Source organism: Dermacentor andersoni, chromosome 4 (assembly GCF_023375885.2).
Source record: "Dermacentor andersoni chromosome 4, qqDerAnde1_hic_scaffold, whole genome shotgun sequence".
NCBI lineage: Eukaryota > Metazoa > Arthropoda > Arachnida > Ixodida > Ixodidae > Dermacentor > Dermacentor andersoni.
The window spans coordinates 54,231,866-54,250,599 of record NC_092817.1 but is presented as its reverse complement, the minus strand read 5'-3'; the positions used below and the strand labels follow the sequence as shown (position 1 = coordinate 54,250,599).

General features: G+C 46.3%; 1 protein-coding gene across 2 annotated transcripts in view; it reads left to right on the top strand.

The window, feature by feature from the left end:
* Positions 1-18,734, top strand: part of LOC126537172 (glutamate receptor 1-like) — a 273,941-nt gene that overhangs the window by 198,272 nt on the left and 56,935 nt on the right. For both annotated transcript variants that reach the window (XM_050184357.2, XM_050184358.2), the window contains exons 5-6: positions 9,318-9,568; positions 17,701-17,859. In XM_050184357.2, coding sequence (XP_050040314.1) covers positions 9,318-9,568; positions 17,701-17,859 — 410 coding nt within the window. The remainder of the gene's footprint in view (positions 1-9,317; positions 9,569-17,700; positions 17,860-18,734) is intronic.

Here is an 18,734-nt window from a genome sequence, read left to right as displayed (position 1 = left end):
TAAACGCGAAGTGGAGCAGCTTAGACAGGCGGAAATGAGTGTCGAAGAGCGCAGTGATCATGTTGGCCAGAAACGCGAAACGGAGCAGCGTCGATAAACAGCGAATGGCTTGGGACTGGAGTGTGCGATTGATAGGCAGCGATGAGAGAGCAGCGTAATCGCAACGTGTCGTTTAGACGTGCAAAACAGTGCTTGGAGAAACACTTGATGCAGGACGAGTTCGGTTGGGTGTGTAGCCGTGTGCACTTGCACACTACGCTCGCAAATTGACTCTGGTTTCCGTCAGACGTGTATACGGTGTTGGCGCGCCGCAGGTTTACGATGAGCGAGGTATTTCCCAGTAAAGATACGCTTCCTACTTGGTCGTGTGCCCTATACTTGAAAATGGTCACCAAGCAGGAACTGCGTTTTTCGTAAACATCAAGAAGAGTTTCGCTCGAACCAATTCCCACAGAGCGTACGGATCCACATATTTTTTTTCCTTCTTTGTTACATCCTGAAGGCATCGCTGTGTCGCATCTGTCAAGGAATTGCAGGATTCCAACGCTATCCTGGAAAACACACATCCCTTACCGCAGGGATGGGCGGCCAGCGAATACTCTCGTTAGCCGACGGTGTACTTCAGCTAACGACCCCGGGAACACAAATACGATATGATAAATGTGGTGTTCTGCGGCGCAAAGGCCAAGTATGGCCAAAGAGCGCCAGGCCAGCGTTTAAAAAAACGCCAAGAAACCAGGGGGAGGGGGATCAGGGAACAGAGCACGTTGAGCACTAAAAATATCCGCCGAACCGAGAAAAAAATAACAGCCATGCGTTTCGGTATTCATTGTACAAACCCCCCTCCCAGTGAAGGCAGCACTGGAGCAAGGAAGCTACTACTAGTATATTTCTGAAATATGTTTTAACTTCTATGGCACAGGCACGCCTGTATCTTTTTGCGTAAGCAAATGAAAGAATATATGCATATATATCTTGTTTTGTGATGTTTACTTTTCCTACTTTCTAAAATCCATTCTCCCATATCCAGCAATCGCCGGAGATTTATGTCTCTATGGTTTCGCAAACCTTCGCCCAACGGCGTTTCTATCGGTTGGTTTGGTTTCAAGACGGGGAGATGTTTGCTCCCATATCCCCGCATCCCTGCTCCCGCATCCCAGGCCATTATACCTGCTTCAGCAAACAATAAACCCACTGCTTTGTGAACAAGCAGAAGGAGACGCCGTCGACGCACGGGTTATGTTTCTTCTGACCGTATACGTTTCATTTCATTCTGTATCTCTCTCTTCACTTCTCTCTTTCTTCACGTTTTCTTTATTTATTTTTCTTCTTTGCTGTCGGCTACCTCACTCGTACGTTACTTGTGTACGCACCTTTGTGGGCGGCCTTCCTTTGGAAATCGATACGTTCTCTCCGCCATCTCTAAGTGTGCGTAGCATCTGCACTCTGCACGTGTGTTTGTTAGCCCGGTGTTTCTCTATCGGGCTCGGCACTCACAATATCGGCCTCGCCGTTCCTATTCCATTCCGGCTTAGGCACCTGGGCGTGTTTACCTCAACTGTTGAATGCTACCACCTCTTTCTTTTTCCATTTTCTCTATTTGTTGCCACCATTGACAACCTCCGTCAACTCGTCGATCGTATACACTGCAACTTACGAAGAAAAAGAAAAGCACCAAATCGAAGCAGTTCTGCACTTTCAATTTGCGACTGGGTAGGTTTCAGAATATATATATTGATATACAGGGGAAAATTGAACCTGCAAATGTCGGCGTAGACAAACAAACCAAACGAAAACAAGAACGAAAAAGAGCACGACAATATGCGAGAGCATGACGAAAAACGAGTTGTCGAAAAACTGATGAAGGGAAAACTTTAAAAAAATATAAGAAAGAAAAAAAAGCAGGAAGACGCGTTTCAATGTGACAGAAAACCCGAAAGGCGACAGTAAGGTGTAGCTACATCTCGTTTTCCGCACCAGTTTCAATTCCCGCTTCAGACGGTGCTTTTTTTGCGCAGGGACAGTCGTGGCGAACGTATACGCGTGACGGGCAGCTCACGGACTTATCGTTCTTTCTTGAGGTCTACGCCTACTCGTACCACTTCTCTGAGCCGCGTGCCATCATTTCTTGTTCCACGTGTGGCACAAAGAATAACAACACATTGAAAGAAAACTAAATCAAGAAATGGGTAACAATCAGCGGAGAAGAGCTACACTACCCAGGCAACATGACTCTTCCCGCCACCTCTCGTCCTGACGGCGGTATTCAAAACAGGAATATATATATGTATCCTTTAGAGACCATGTTCTTGTTCACAAACAGAAACTGTGAGAAGGTTTAAGTGTAGCCCACAAAAATCACAGGCATTATTGCATCTATATATATATATATATATATATATATATCACTTTTCGGATAACGTGTTACATATATGCCTTGCGTCTTTGTCCATAGGAATTCAACGGAGTCGAGGACAAAAGGGGGTGATCACTATGTGATTATAACGAAGATATGCAAATGCACTGTCGCTCCAAGTGGTCTCGCTCAAGACGCTCTTTCCCGGCCTGTATTTGAAGTAGTAGCTTAGCGCAAAAAAACCACAGACACAAGGAAGACAGACAAGGACAAGCGCTTTCACGGCCTGACCGCGTAAATTTTCTCGTATTTGATCGTTTCTCAGTCGGTGGCGTCCGTCTGTGTATGCGTCTGCTGTTCGTTCAAGCTTCTTTACGCCTTCCTTATTTCTCTTTTTTCTTTTTTCTTTTTTCGCGGTTCCTTCGGCGCGCTTATACTCAACGTTGGAGCCCTGCCGTGCCGTGGCGTGGAAATGGATCCTCGAGCGATGAACTCAAGAGACATTCAAGATTCACGCACACGCTAGCTTGTTTCGTAAGAAGAAAAAAAGCTGGGACCTCAGAGCTCTCGAAACGACTGGAGGACGCCCAAGTAAACAAAACGAACAAACAAACAAACACATAAACCAAAACCGAAGAGAAAGGCTTAGGCGTGTTTCGCTACATTCCGCGTCCCATTGATCAGTCGTAAAAGAACGCAGGCGGCGGCGCTCGTTCGAAGAGAAGATAATCATAAACAAAGCGTGGCGGACTCAACTTTTGCTGCAGGGCCGATTACATCGTGAATAAATAATCTGGTCAAAGCGTAAGGCGAGGCAAACAGGCGGAGTTTTTTTTTTCCGTCTGGTGGCTGGACCGCGCGCGCGAACCGCTGCGACATGAATGATGGACGCCGCCATGTATTGAGGGTGTTACCCTCTTATTTTTCTTTTATTTCGATAGCAATTACGAGTATATTGACACTTCGGGCGAACTTAAGCCGTCGCCGTCGGCATTCCCGTGAGGTTTCGCACATGCTTAGGTATATGTACGCTACATGTTTCTGCATGTCATATATGAAAGTTAGATGCGATACCATTCAGCCGCCAACGTTGCTCAAACCAGGTCTTAAGTTCTTGACCGAATTATTCCTGATATTTTTTTTTTCTTAATGGCAGCCCGCAAACACATGTCAATAAATTCATAGCCCATGGCCTTCATCCTAAACCTTCTCAGAATTAGAAATATTTAAAATGCAAAAGAATACGAGTGCTGAATAATCGATATAATCTTACTCGCGCTGCTCTTTACGGGCAACGTAGTGGCGCCTGTGCGATGCCATTACAGGCGCTAGACGGTGTGTTAAAGCGTGTAAGAGTGCCAGAAACTTTGACGCATCCGCGTATGTCGCGTTCACGTTAGTCGAAGGCGCTTTTAGTTAGAACACCATCCGAGGAGTTCAAGCGCAACACTAAACGTTGCTGGGGCTGTCAGTGCTTCGCGCTTCGAGCCAAATTGCCATTTCTCTCTCTCTCTCTCTCTCTCTCTCTTAATTCGAACCTTTCTTACTTGTTCTATGGTTGGAACATCACTTAAGGAGTCGCTGTGTTTACACATGCCTCCATAGTTGCGTGCACTACGGCGGGAGCTACAGTCTGTCTTTTACCAGTAACCAAGATACTAGGAAAACAGTCCGCGAAAGAAAGAGCGTTTAACATTGCCCGCTACGCACGGGTGTGGCATGCTGACTACGGCGTGTTCTGCTATTCAGCGCTAACTTCACGGATTCCGGTGGGGACCGCGGCAGCCGCTTTCTAATGGGCGTGAAATGCAAACGCGCGCGTACGCTCATGCCATTTGTCCCACGTAACTCGTAGTAAAATTTAGAAATGTACAAGTGCCGCGTGGCTGTACGGAACCGAGGTAGTGTTCGCCGTCTTTTGGAACATGTTGGACTATATCTAGTACTTTGCCTAATTATATAATTTATTATTAATAAATATTCAACTTCTCGAATATTATATTCAGAGCAAAAGTGTCAATGAGAAAATTGTAGACGTGAAAATTTCGCGATCCGGCTTTCTGTTGTCAATACATGCTACGTAAACGTTTCCTTTTCTTTCCGGAGCCTGAAAGAAGGCCCGTGAAACGCTCAAAATGCTAACATTCGGTCACTGATAAAATGGTACTACCATTTAATTCAGCACAGCTGCGCGTAACTGGAGAGGTGGGCTGCAAGCACGGGCCATCACTTTCTAAAGTCAAAAACATGTTTCCTTCTCGGATGACAACAAATATTCACAGACACATATACGAATTCGCCACGCCTTTATAATCAACCATGGCTCACAAATGAACCAAGTATCCACAAAAACCTCTTACGCTAGAATTGTTCGTAAGAGTAAATTCCAGCCAATGGTGGCATTGGACATACGAATCAACCGAGGTGGTCAGTCCATGGCAAAGAGCACTTACAAACAAAAAGCTTTCATAATTCGGCCTCATTTTTGTTGGCCAGCCGCCTTGTTCACTACATGACTAGCCGGCGCCTTTCCTTTGAGCCGCTCTAGCCCATAATCTCTGCAGAGCTCTAAAGCAGTGAGCTAGAAAACCGTTCACCTTGAACAAGATCTTGGGACCGTGGCCTCGCATATCGCAACTACGAAAGGCCACAAAAGCGCTGTTGCGATTTTTGAAAGCTACCGGTTTGAGTGACCGCCTGCGATCCCGAGTGAGTGACCATCAGTGGATATAGAGCAGAAGACTGCTACCACGACGGCGATATCCACAGCGAGACTTTCTCTTCTTCTCTTAATCTTGCCCTCTCCTTTTTTCTTTCCCCTTGCGTAGGGAAGCCAATCACGCTCAGTCCTGGTTAACTTCCCTGCCTTTCATTCAACTTGCTCTCCCTCTCGCTCTCTTTCTTTCTTTCTCTCTCTCTCTCTCGCTCTCTCTATTTATCTATCTAGCCCAGAACAATATGGTAGATACAGGCGCCATGATTACTGAGATGAAGTAAGCGGTTGAATAGCCGCATAGTGTTCTGAAACAAAAACGCACCCGCTCTGATTGGTCAGTGGCTATGGTATACTGGGGTTGAGAACGAGGTCACACGTTCCACTTCTGGCCATGGCAGCAACATTTCGACTGAGGCGAAATTCAAGAACGCTCGTGTGCTTTTAGGGGCCCCTTAAGGAAACTCACGCGGTCAAAATTAACCCGGCGCCCTCCACTACGGCTTGGCTCATAGACGTATTGGCGCTGGCAAACGCCGGCGGTCTTTCACCAGACTCATCTTGCGAACCGTACCACAGCGTTCGTGAGGTCATGGTACCTGCGAAGTTGGGCATTTCCACCGTGGCGTGGAATTTCGTCGCTTGATTTCGACGCTTTCGCACTGCGCTGCTGTGGATCAGAGAGCAAACGGGTATAGACCATATTCTAATAAACATAATATATGATGATGATGATGATGATGATGATGACATTCGCCTTGAATCAGTCAAAATAAACAAGTATCAAGTATTTTCTCACGATAACACACATCCAGGCTTTTTTTTTTCTGTAAGCAGTATGATTGCTGTAGTGAGAGGTTATAGGATTTCTAAATCTGTCCATGACAGACGGTGCATGACTTGATTTGACATGGTCGTGTGTTAGCTGGTACCCATTTCGCCTTTTCCTCTCATGTTTGTTTTTTGTTTTGTTTTTCTCGTGGTTTACGTTTTGCTTTATGCCTGTGACATCTCCCCGACGGCTATCCTGAGCTATTTAATAGAGTCAGATTTTCTGAATAGGCTTTAGGGCAATACAGCTTTTACCGCTTCTACTATTGATATTCTAACACCTTGTGGCTGGCGTATCATGGCCTAAGTTGATTTTGTGCCATCAAACCCGACTTAACTAGCAAACCGTCACCCTTCTCAGATTTTTGCCTCCACGGTTCCTGAGCAGCTCACGCGAAGACCAGGTAAACAGGCGACTGCGGGTCAACATTTGCAAAATGTCTGCCGTGCCTTCTCTCCGCCACTGTGTGCCCAAACCTGTTTCAAGAACGAAGACTGAAGAGTTCAGCTCACGCTGGGTTATGCGAAGAAACTGCCACGCGAAGAAGGAAGATTGATCGCTCTTGCCTTATGCCGCACGCCCCCAATCGGAGAGAGATGGGCCGAATGGAATCGTGGCCGAGCGCATGAAGGCGTGATGAACGGCCCTGCGAGACAGACGCGGGCCTTGTACGCCGTTATTCTTCCTGCTTCTCATGTATGCCGACCTCTCAGCGTTCCTGTTTGTTTCAACAACGATACAGTAATCGGCGGGAGATTTACTGCAGGCGCTGGCCGTAAATAAATCCAGCAGACGGGCTTCATAGTTTATACCGTACCTGGTGTTAGCCTCAAAAAAACTATGCGCATTAAACTTTTGACAATGTAGTAATATTAGGACTCTACGTTGAACAGGTTAGCAACGATCCATCTTCAACAGCAGCAGCTATAGAACAAGAACGCTCAAAGAGAACACGGATCATATGCTGTCCTATTTCCTCCCCACTTTTTTTTTCTTGTTGTGAGAGGTGCAATCGAAGCTGACGTGTACCAAGAAACTGTGGGCGTTTCATACCGAAAACATTGGGAAGAGAAAAACACTGCAAGCACATTCATTTCTTTACCGTGAACCTGAAGCTACGCGAAAAAAAGGAATTATTAAGAAATTGGCGGTGACAAACGCCGGCGGTCTTTCACCAGGCTCATCTTGTGAACAGTACCACAGCGTTCGTGAAGGAACGGTACCTGCGAAGTTGATGCATTTCCACCGTGGGGTGGTATTTCGTCGCTCGATTTCGCCGCTTGCGCATTGCGCTGCAAGGACTTTTAGCGCAATTTGCGGTTTCGCAGAGCTCAAATGCGCAAACATTGCATTAGCATTAGAGGTCATATCTTAGTAATTCCTACCTTACGAAGAAAGTACTTGCAAACCGGACTTGTTTCACATTCCTGCTAGCGATACACTGCGCTGCGAACAGCACACGTCTCCTGCTGTGGCATGCAAGCTGTAAGCTAACTTCTTGGAGATCTCACTCTCATACTGGAGCTATTACTCAAAAAAAAACGAGAGAGAGAGAGAGAGAGAGGCAGAAAAGAGAGAAAAAGGAAAAGCTTTTTGAACTAAATCCTTTCTTTGGCTCTTTCGTCCGTTTTCGTGCCGCGGTCGGCAGATTGGTAGTCGATGATGATCGGACTTTCAGCATCGATACAATGGCTGCGACGCGAAGCGCGCCTGATCTCGTTCGACCGAACGCCAACTATTACAACTCTCCGAGTAATATTAGTTCATAATAGTTATAATAGTTTATATTGCTCTCGTGCGAGCGCTTCGGGGCGTCTTAAGTTTTGAATGCTGTGCTGGAGCAATCGGAACGGACAGAAATCTTTATTTTTCTACCGCCACCCTATCTCTCCTTGTGGTCGGTGGGAGAGAGGGTTCTGATGGTGGGAGAGGAGGATGGCAGCCGCTGTACACGCCGACACTCGCGTGGTTACAGAGATAACACGCATATCACGAATCGGGCTTATGTGTATATAGCCGCCTATACTACCGCTACAGATGTACTGAGTAACGGCTCCGCTTTCTGAGGAATCATACACAATGAAGCAACAAACGCTACCTAAATACCTCTTCAATCGCGCCGTTTCTTTGATAAATCGAATAGCTTTCTAGAAGCATTCGGCTATTCTATTGTATTGACAATTGTCGTCGCTGGCTTCTGCGAAATGTTATTTTTTTAGGTCAGACAGGAGGTTCTCCTCAGTATCACTTCAAGCTTTCCAAACGTATGAGAGTAACTGGCAACAAAGTAACTGTTATTCGAAGCAGCTGATTTGAAGGAAATTGAAAAGTCACTGGACGCTGTAGAGCTACTTGTCAGTTGAAACCTTCCTTGAAACTCCTAGTAATGTAAATATGAAATATTACTCAATCTTTGTTTTTTCGTTGCTGCTCATACTTTAGTTTGCTTTGTCATATATTTCATTACTTAGATCGCGATAATACATCCCTCTGTCTGAAAAAAGAATGTTTTGCTTTTTGTTTTAATTTTTACATGTACTTACCATATCACTATTTTAACCGCAAGGTATACGAAGTAGCTGAATATGTGCTGGTTCCAAGGTCTCAGCTAAGAATCGGGAACTAACGGGAAGAAAACGGATAAAAACGCGTACACGCCCGTTTGCTTAACCTCACCATTAATCCACGCCAAATTATCTCCCCGCGTTGCCTTAAAAGTGCCAACAAGCACCACCTTACAATAAATAAACATGAAGCTACAGCTCATCTTTTACAGCAACGCTGTTAGCTTCTAGTTGGTCGGGATCTATTGTATCTGCGTGTGCGGCCTTTGTTCCACAAAAATGTGGACTGATTCCGGAGACAATGCAAAGAAGCGGAAAGCGCGCAGTGCTGCTTCTCCAAGAGGCATCACATGACATCATGAAGGGACGTCACTTGACAAAGACGTCATCGCGTGACACCACGTCTGACATGACGACGTCATCGCATGACTTCATTGGGCGATACCGTGACGTGCGATGCTGTTATCACATAACGTTTCACATGATGATGTCATCACGCAAATTTGGTGCAATGACTTCACCAGGCGACGTTTGAGGTGATGACGTAATCATGCTTCGTCATAATGTCAAACGTGACGTCAGCACTTGGTCACATGGGTTTTTGTACCATCGCCTGTTAACGCTGGATTTTTCGCTTCATGCGCCTTATGACCATTTCGTATTTATAAAGAATACCAGCCTCAGCAGCTGTAGTGGCGGTTTTCCACAGCTTCACCGGATATCCAGTTTCGCAGGGCCAGGATGGCGAGTCCTTTTTTTGTTTTGTTTTGTTTCTGTCGAGGGTAACGCTTTCAAAGTTGTCTCCAGATGTTCAAAGATACATGCAAGCCATAATTTCTCTCTACTTTGCAGGGCTGCTGAAACTGCAGCACCTATTCCAGCTGACGACGGACCGGTACCACTTGGAGGTGAAGGTTGTCACGCGCGTGCAGAACGCGTCCGATGTGCACCGCTTTCTGCGACGTCTGGAGGACCGCGACCGCGAGTCGCGCAAGTACGTCGTGCTAGACTGCAGCGCCGAGACGACGCGCCAGATCATCATCAGCCACGTCAGGGATCCGTTCATGGGGCGCCGAAACTACCACTTCCTGCTCACCAGCCTTGTGAGTGCATGTGCTCCTGTGCAAGCATCTTTAAGAGTAGCGGGAACACAAATTAACTCGTTTTTCATTTGCATCGAAGAAAGGCCACAAAATCTTCGAGCTCACACATACGCACACCGACATACCGTATATATACGAATAAATCAGTTCTTCGGATCCGGTGTGTATTATATGAAAAAAAAGAAAGTGCAGGCGCACGTAGAAAAGCAAAAACAAACATTTCAATTCGACGTTTCGGCTGGAGTGCGGCCTTCATCAAGAGTGATGTTGCGATCGCGCTCTCGATTTCATGAAGGCAGGACCTCGACCGATACGTTCAAATTAAATGTAGGTTTGTTTCTTTCGCTTTTCTATGTGCGCCTGCACGTGCATATATATATATATATATATATATATATATATATATATATATATATATATATATATATATATATATGTAGCCATATCATAAGAAGCCAACAGCCAACAAACATTGACACGAAGGACAACATAGGAAAAACAGGGTAAATTTGGCACGCGAAATGCGTAGGTTGTGGGTTCGGTTCCCACCTGCGGCACGTTGTCTTTCCATCCACTTTAATCTTTAATTTGCATTAGTTTGTCGTTTCTTTATTTCATTTATTAAGCACAAGTAATTTCCCTTACGTTGTCCTTGGTGTTAATGTTTGTTGGCTTATTATATGATTAATAAAAATCGGGCCCCTCGGTTAACCCCTTTCTTCTCGTTTATATATATATATATATATATATATATATATATATATATATATATATATATATATATATATATATGGTGGCCCAGCCAAATTTAGCCGGAGTTTAAGAATATGCCGATGCCCTCTCAGGCTACGTGACTAAATACATATTGCTGGCTATTGTATGGAGTAAGTCAGACTATTTTTTTATTCTGCCAAATTGCAAAGTTAGTCAAGATTATTTAGCCCACTTCTGAAGCAAATAAATTAGGCACAATATTCCAATTAGAAAGTTGTAGACCGCTTTGCGAAACGTCCCATTAAACAGTTTCTAACTTTCTGTTAGGTGTTACTGTTTTTACGCTTACTGCAGATGCCCCCAAAATACAAAAGCATACCACATGATATGCGCGTTTGCGCGTCATGGTTGCAGCGCTCCCAAAATTTCTCGTACAAGTGAACATAGCAGCTAGAAGGGTGTACTGCCGCTTAAAAGGCGACAGGGTAGTGACGCAGGCATGGGCTGTGTGATTTACGCCACTGATGTGCTTCCCTCGCAGCGGTTCATGATAGCGATAAGCAGACGCAGCGGCAGCACACCCGGCCAAACGCTATGGTCATTTGTACGCGGAGCATATATATATATATATATATATATATATATATATATATATATATATTGTGAGACGAGGTTTAGGCAGCCAGTCTCCTCTTTATTCTCTCGAGTGAGAGCCCCACCACCAGGCCCCAAAACGGTGATGATGAGTATGTACAGGTGAGAATATGAAGCGTATGAATAATGCTCACACTAACTTCCCCGCACGCGCAAGCGGCCAGCCAGGCCGCGACTTAGCCAGGAGGGGAACGCCGAACGAATCGTTTTAGGCGCGAAACGTGAATGATCTCCGAACCACGACAACGATGGTCGGAAGAAACGTCTACGGGAGTAACGCGATAGTTCACGGGGGATGTTTGTTCCTTAATAATATAGGGTCCAAGGAAGCGGGATTCAAACTTCTCGCACAAACCGGGTGTACGAATGGGCGTCCAAAGGAGTACTTCCTCTCCAGGACGAAAGGAGACGTCGCGACGAGAGATGTCGTAACGTTGCTTGCGATCTAGCTGACTGACTTCTGTGTTGAAGCGAGCACGTTGACGGCATTCCTCAAGTCTCGAGATGAACTGTTCGGTTATACTGGCCGTGGTGTTAGTTGGGGCACTGAAGAAAGCGGCGTCGATGGTGAATGTCGGTGAACGGCAGTAAACTAGGTAGAAAGGTGAGTATCCCGTAGTTCGTTGGATAACGGTGTTGTGAGCAAAAGTCACGAAAGGTAAAAGTTTGTCCCAATTGTCGTGGTTTGGCACGATATACATTGATATCATATCTATTAGTGTGCGATGAAATCGCTCGGTTAAGCCATTTGTTTGTGGGTGATATGCGGATATCGCCTTATGAACTGTGCCACAAGCTCCGAGTACTTCTACGAGCATTGTTGACATGAAAGTCTTGCCGCGGTCGCCTAACAGTACACGAGGTGCACCATGGCGCAGAACAATGGCATCTAGAAAGAAGGTGGCAACGTCGGAGGCTGAACTAGAGCGTAGAGGAGCGGTCTCTGCGTAACGTGTGAGCTGGTCAACAGCTGTCGCGACCCATCGATGACCCGCTGGCGTTATGGGCAGAGGGCCGACTAGGTCGATCCCAACGATGGCAAACGGTGTCTCGGGACATGGGATGGGCTGTAAAAGCCCAGCAGGAGGCGAAGTCGGTCGTTTCCACCGTTGACACTGAACGCAACAAGCGACGTACTTGGCCACAAAGGTAGACATGCCTGGCCAAAAGAAACGGCTCCTAACGCGGTGGTATGTTTTTTGGAATCTTAAATGGCCAGCAGATGGGTCGTCGTGCAAGGCTTCAAGGACTTGTGTGCGCATCGAACGTGGAAGAATAGGTACCCAGCGGTGTCCGTCGGAGTTGTATATGTAGCGGTACAGCACATCGTTGTCAAGCTTAAATAGTCGCAGTTGTCGACGTAATTTGGCATTTGGTGCAGATGTAGTTCCGCACATGCGTTGGATAATGCTGTTGCAGTAGGGGTCAGAACGTTGACACGAGGCGAGGTGAGTGACGGGATTGGAAGATAACGTGTCAGTAACCGATAGAGGTAATAACGGTAATAACGGGAGTGACGACTTAGTCTCATCATCAAGTGGCGAGCAATGGAGAGATGTACTCGAAGCTAATAGTGGCAGCGGGCAGCGAGAGAGAGCGTCGGCATCTTTATGCTTTTTCCCAGACTTGTAGACAACGTCAAAATCGTACTCTTGTAAGCGTACCACCCAGCGACCAAGTCGTCCGGACAAATTTTTTATTGACGACAACCAGCATAAGGCGTGGTGGTCGGTTATGACCGTGAATGGCGTCCGTAAAGATATGGTCGAAATTTTTGGATCGCCCAAACTACTGCGAGACATTCCTGTTCTGTGATCGCGCAATTCTTTTCGGCAGCTGTTAGTGCGCGACTGGCATAGGCAACAACTCTCTCTCGTGAGGTGGTATCACGCTGTAAAAGTACAGCACCGATCCCATGGCCACTAGCGTCGGTGTGCAAGCAAGTTGGTGCGTTCTCATCGAAGTGACAGAGGACAGGGTCGGTGGTTAATGCCTGCTTGAGGGCTTGAAAAGAAAGTTCGCAGTCATCTGTCCAAGGGAAAGCAGCGGCGACGCCACGGCCGCAAAAGGACTGATGAAGCGGCGGAAGTAGGATGCCAGGCCCAAGAAACTTCTTAATTGCTTTTGATTTTCAGGGCGAGGGAAGCGAAGCACGGCAACAACCTTTTCGGGATCTGGTCGAACGCCATCTTTGCTGATAAGATGGCCCAACACTTTGATGTTCTTTCTGGCAAAATGACATTTCTTTGTGTTGAGTTGGAGTCCAGCATTGGAAATGCATGTGAAAACTTCGTCCAAGCGCTCAAGGTGCTGACGAAAAGTTGTAGAAAAAATAACGATGTCATCTAAATAGCACAGACAGGTCTTCCACTTAAGGCCACGTAAAACTGTGTCGATCATGCGTTCAAATGTTGCAGGGGCATTACATAAACCGAATGGCATGACGTTGAACTCGTAAAGTCCGTCTGGTGTTGCAAAGGCTGTCTTGTCCTTGTCCGCTTCGTGCATGGGGATTTGCCAGTATCCGGATCGGAGGTCTAGACTAGAGAAATATTCTGCACCCTGGAGGGAGTCAATGGCATCGTCAATTCTTGGCATCAGATATACGTCTTTGCGCGTGATCTTATTAAGGGCTCGATAATCGACGCATAATCGTACAGAGCCGTCTTTCTTGCGAACCAGCACGACAGGAGACGACCAAGAACTGGAGGATGGCCGAATGATGTCTCTTTTGAGCATGTCATCAACGTTATCCGCAATGATTTTCCGTTCTGCGGAAGACACGCGATACGGGCGGCGGCGTACAACCGAACTGCCTTCGGCTTCGATGCGATGTACTTCGGCGGAAGTGTGCCCCAGAAGCTTGGAGTGGACGTCAAATAAGGCTCTGTGTTTGTGCAGGAGTGCCAGAACGTCTTCTTTCTGCGCAGTGGTCAAATCGGGATTTATCGCGGCTGGTAAAGCAGCGGCAGCAGTGTGATAATCAGTTGTGGTAGACAACGGTGGTGATTCGGTGTGAAGCGGTACCAGCGAAAGAGGTTGGGTGTCAGTAAAGCATGTCACAGTAGAGCCCTGGGAGAGCACAACTGGCGAAGAAGTAGGGTTATGAACAGCGACTAACGCTCTACCGTCCTGAAACCGTACTAGGCTAGGAGTAAGGCTAAGCCCACCAGAAATGCAGTAACCGCTCGGTGCAAGGAACACATCACCATTAATAATAGTGTCGGAAGTCAGTGTCAGAATATGCTCATTGCCCGCGGGAATGAAACAGTCGGTAGACGTGACAAAACGCAGGCTATGAGCATTGACAGCGGACGAAGATTCAGTGTCCGTCATATGAATAGTTCGCTGACGGCAAGAGATGAAAGCTGAGGCGAAGGACAGGAAGTCCCATCCCAAAATCATCGCGTAAGTGCACGAAGACAGCACGACGAACTGAATGTGGTGTAGGATGCCATCAATGAAAACGCGCGCAGTGCAAACACCGGAGGGCTGAACAAGAACTGCATTAGCACAACGAAGGGGAGGGCCATTATACGGTGTCTTCACTTTTCGCAATCGAGAACACAAGTCAGCACTAATAACGGAAAGCGATGCACCTGTGTCAACCAAGGCTTCGATTCGGACACCTTCAACACACACCAAAAGTACATTTGACGGGTGCTGCGGAGGAGTTTCACGTTGTCCAAAAGATGCAGCTTTCCCTCCTGAGGCTGCACCATTTAGTTTTCCGGGCGGTGATCGGAGGACGAAGTAGCCGGTCGTAGAGGGGAAGAAGAGCGCCGCATCGGTGATGGAGAGCGACGACGCGGGAAACGCAATGAACCGTTTGTTGAAGTCCTGTGGAGATGGGCAACGTCGTGGATAATAATCGTAGTCAGAACGCCGACGTCGTGGTACAGGGCCATAAAACTGATCCCTTTCAAAGCCGTCATAGCCATGTCTTTCATCTTGCTGACGGCGTCAGCAAAACCTGGAAATGTGGCCACGGATGCCGCAGTAGTAACAAACCGGTCGAGGTGGGCTCCATGCGTTATAAGACGGAACAGGCGATGATGGTCTTACAGTGATAGGATTCAGGGACATGTGCGGTGCATGTGCCTGTTGTGGTGGCTGCTGGGAGGGTGGCACTATAGAGGCAACCTGAGCGTACGTTGGCGTATGGATAGGGTGCGGGCTCGTGATTTGCGTGCAGGTCACGGCAGCTATCTCTTCCCTCACGATATGGCGTAGGCCGCCACCAGGAGTGGTCAGATGGACCTCAGGAGGGTTTGACGAAGCTTGGGCGTGCAGTTCCTCACGAATGATGGAGCGAATCAAGGCACGTAGCTCGCTGTCGTTGGACACCTTGAAATCAGATGTGTCAGGGTGTAAGCGGAGCATATGAAGCTCATCGAGACGCTGGCACGTACTGATGATGTCGGCGACGGTAGTGGGATTCAGCACTACAAGAGAATTTAATGCCGCAGTCTCAATACCCTTGAGCAGGTGGCGTACACGGTCACTCTCTGCCATCGAGGTGTTCACGCGGCGGCAGATGGTGAGGACGTCCTCTATGTACGAAGTATAGGACTCGCCTGAGTGCTGAACACGCTCAGCAAGCTTCTTCTTAGTGATATCGGAGCGGACAGACGAGTTCGCGAAAATCTGGCGTAGATGGTGTTTAAAGATGCTCCAGTTGACCAAATCGAGCTCATGATTGTAAAACCAAGTTTTCGCAACTCCGGTTAGGTAGAAGGCGACGTGAGCAAGTTGTGCTGATTCGTTCCAGTGGTTAAAGTCACTCACGCGCTCGTATACCTCCAACCAGTCTTCAACGTCGTCACCTGGAAGCCCAGCAAATACCGGTGGATCCTTCTGAGAGATGGTGACTGTCCAAAAAGGGGTTCCCGCAGGAGTAGGCAATGTGGATGTCGTGGTACTGGTCTGCTGGTCTTGCGACAAGGTTGAGTGCAGTTGGTAGAGGCGGCGACCCGAGCGGAGCTCCAGGGATGTAGCGTAGGTGAAGCTGGAGAGAGACCGGGAGCGAGAGGGCGAAGGAACCGGACAGCACACTCCACCACTTGTGAAACGAGGTTTAGGCAGCCAGTCTCCTCTTTATTCTCTCGAGTGAGAGCCCCACCACCAGGCCCCAAAACGGTGATGATGAGTATGTACAGGTGAGAATATGAAGCGTATGAATAATGCTCACAATATATATATATATATATATACACTCCCAGGGTTCTACTAGGACACATAAATACCCAAGAAAGTGGATGGGGGAACAGCGCCGCGGTAGCTCAATCGGTAGAGCATCGCACGCGAAATGCGAAGGTTGTGGGTTCGGTTCCCACCTGCGGCAAGTTGTTTTTTCATCCACTTTAATTTCCATTAATTTATCGTTTCTTCATTTCATTTATTAAGCGCAAGTAATTTCCCCTATGTTGTCCTTGGTGTCAGTGTTTGTTGGCTTCTTATGATATGACTATATATATACACATATATATATATATATATATATATATATATATTAATAAAGGGAAAATGAGACATCTACCCAAACGCAGCTAAGTTCTACAAAGGAAACCCAGACGGGTCTCTCGAAAGAAAAGCTTTGCAGTTGAATAAAAATTCGTCCTGGTCCGGGACTCGAACTTGAGACCACTGCCTTTCCGGGGCAGCTGCTCTACAACCTGAACTAACCAGGCGGCTAGTAGATGGCAGGTGAAGTCGAACTTATCAATAACTCAGAAGCAAAGGCAAGACTTTGAAAGGGGGTTTTATATATATATATACATATATATATATAAAGTATATGTATATATATATATATATATATATATATATATATATATGTGTGTGTGTGTGTGTGTGTGTGTGTGTGTGTGTGTGTGTGTGTGTGTTTGTGTACGTGTGTACTGGTGTCACGACTCAGCCCTGATAATACGAATAGCTAACAGGCAGCGCGTGCTTATGTAAGATATCGCTTGTACTACTACGTTACCTTTAAAGCAATTTTTGGGGCGTGATCCGCCCGCAACTCTTAAAAAGTGTCCTGTCAATCAGGCTTCTCCACATGAACATACGTTGTGCCAAGAAGCCAGCTTTGGTACGCGCCTTCGTTTTGTAGGGATTAACTGAAATATTCGTACGTTACGTTTATTTACGTCACCATAGAAACTGTGAGAATCGTTAGAACTAGGGAAATAAACAAAAGAAAGATATCTGAATTAGTAAACATCATCCATAAGCTAAACGCTCAGCATTACTCAAGTTTATATGAGCGGAGCCGTGGCGTGACAAATAAGGCGTACCAAGTTGATGACAGCTGAAGTCGACACAGATATGGGTAGGGCTAAGGTCAGACTCGAATCTTCCTGAAGTATAATTACAAACCTTAGATACATCGAAATGGCCAACTACGAAAGAAATCCAGTCGGACGCGTGTGAACGGTTAATGTGGAAGGCTTAGGAAAAATTCACATTGATAGGGACATGAAATCTCGAAAGGTAGTTCGCTATCATTTAGCTGTTCTATACGAACGTCGTGCAAAAAAACGCCGAATCCACAGTGCGGATAAGATGACCTTAGAGCAAATAATAATTGGCATGGCCTAAGGATTGCAAATGATCTTTACAATGAATATAGTGCCGAGTGAACCTATATGGATTGTTCTGTCTTTGATATATACTGGCCTGATAGTGAAAAAGTAGTTACACCTCCTGGCATAAACCATTCAGGAAGGGCTACTCATTTTGCGCATGCGTTCTTCTCCTCCCAGATTATGGACGAATTCCAAAACAATCCAAGCCTGGAGTTCGGCGCCGTCAACATCACGGGCTTCCGGCTAGTCCAGAACACAACGCTTCCTTACAAAGAAGTCTTTACAGAGCGCATCTCTAAGATTCCTTGGCCAGACCCTAAGAAAAAGAGAATATCGGTGAGTGAAACAATGCTTTTCCAATGTATGATATAACCATTTCCATTTTTCTTGTGAAATCGTATGATTCGCTTGTCAACATTGTTATTTTTTTAGTGTGTGTGTGTTTTCTTGTTGCTATTGATTCATTTACTTCAAGGCTTTGATTTTTTGCTGTGGTTTTTAGACAGGCGGCTTTATAATAGACACAGTTTTCATAATCTAGCAGCTGGCGAACGACAAAGCGTACAGTACCCGTGTTCCTTGAAAGTCCAAAATATACGGCAGTGAGAGAGGTCTTTAATGAAGTCTGGAGGTTCTCGCCTCGAATTACGCTAAACGTCGCAATGGGGCCCATACAGTTGTATCAGAATATGATAAAACGAACGTCGAAGACGCTGAGACTCAGACGTCGCGGCAACTCCTGTAAGTATACAGTAGAATTTGTTCTTTCTTCTTTCAAGATGACCAACTCTCTTCAAGGTGTTAATCGGTTGTGATGGATCAAGAGGTAGCTGGAGATGAGAAACTTGGAAATATTAGCGTATACTATCAACTTTTTAAAAAAAGGAGAACATTATAAGTAAATTATAATGCAAGAAATCGCCGAATTGTGACGCTTGAAATTATGCGACGGTTCTGGGTGACGTGGCCGGGGTATCGCTAGTGATGGGATTTCCTTTGGTGCCCTTTCGGAAACTATGCAAAAAGCCTTCTCTATCACTCTCTCTTTTTTTCGCTCTCTCTCTCTCTCTGTCACTCTTTTTCTGCCTTTTTCTTTTTTTATTTCGACAACTTCACGGCGCGGTGGATGGCTAAATTATTTATTCACTGCCAACGTTTCTGGCATCTTAATAACCGAACCGTAACAGTCTATCTACCGCTTTGGCCGGATC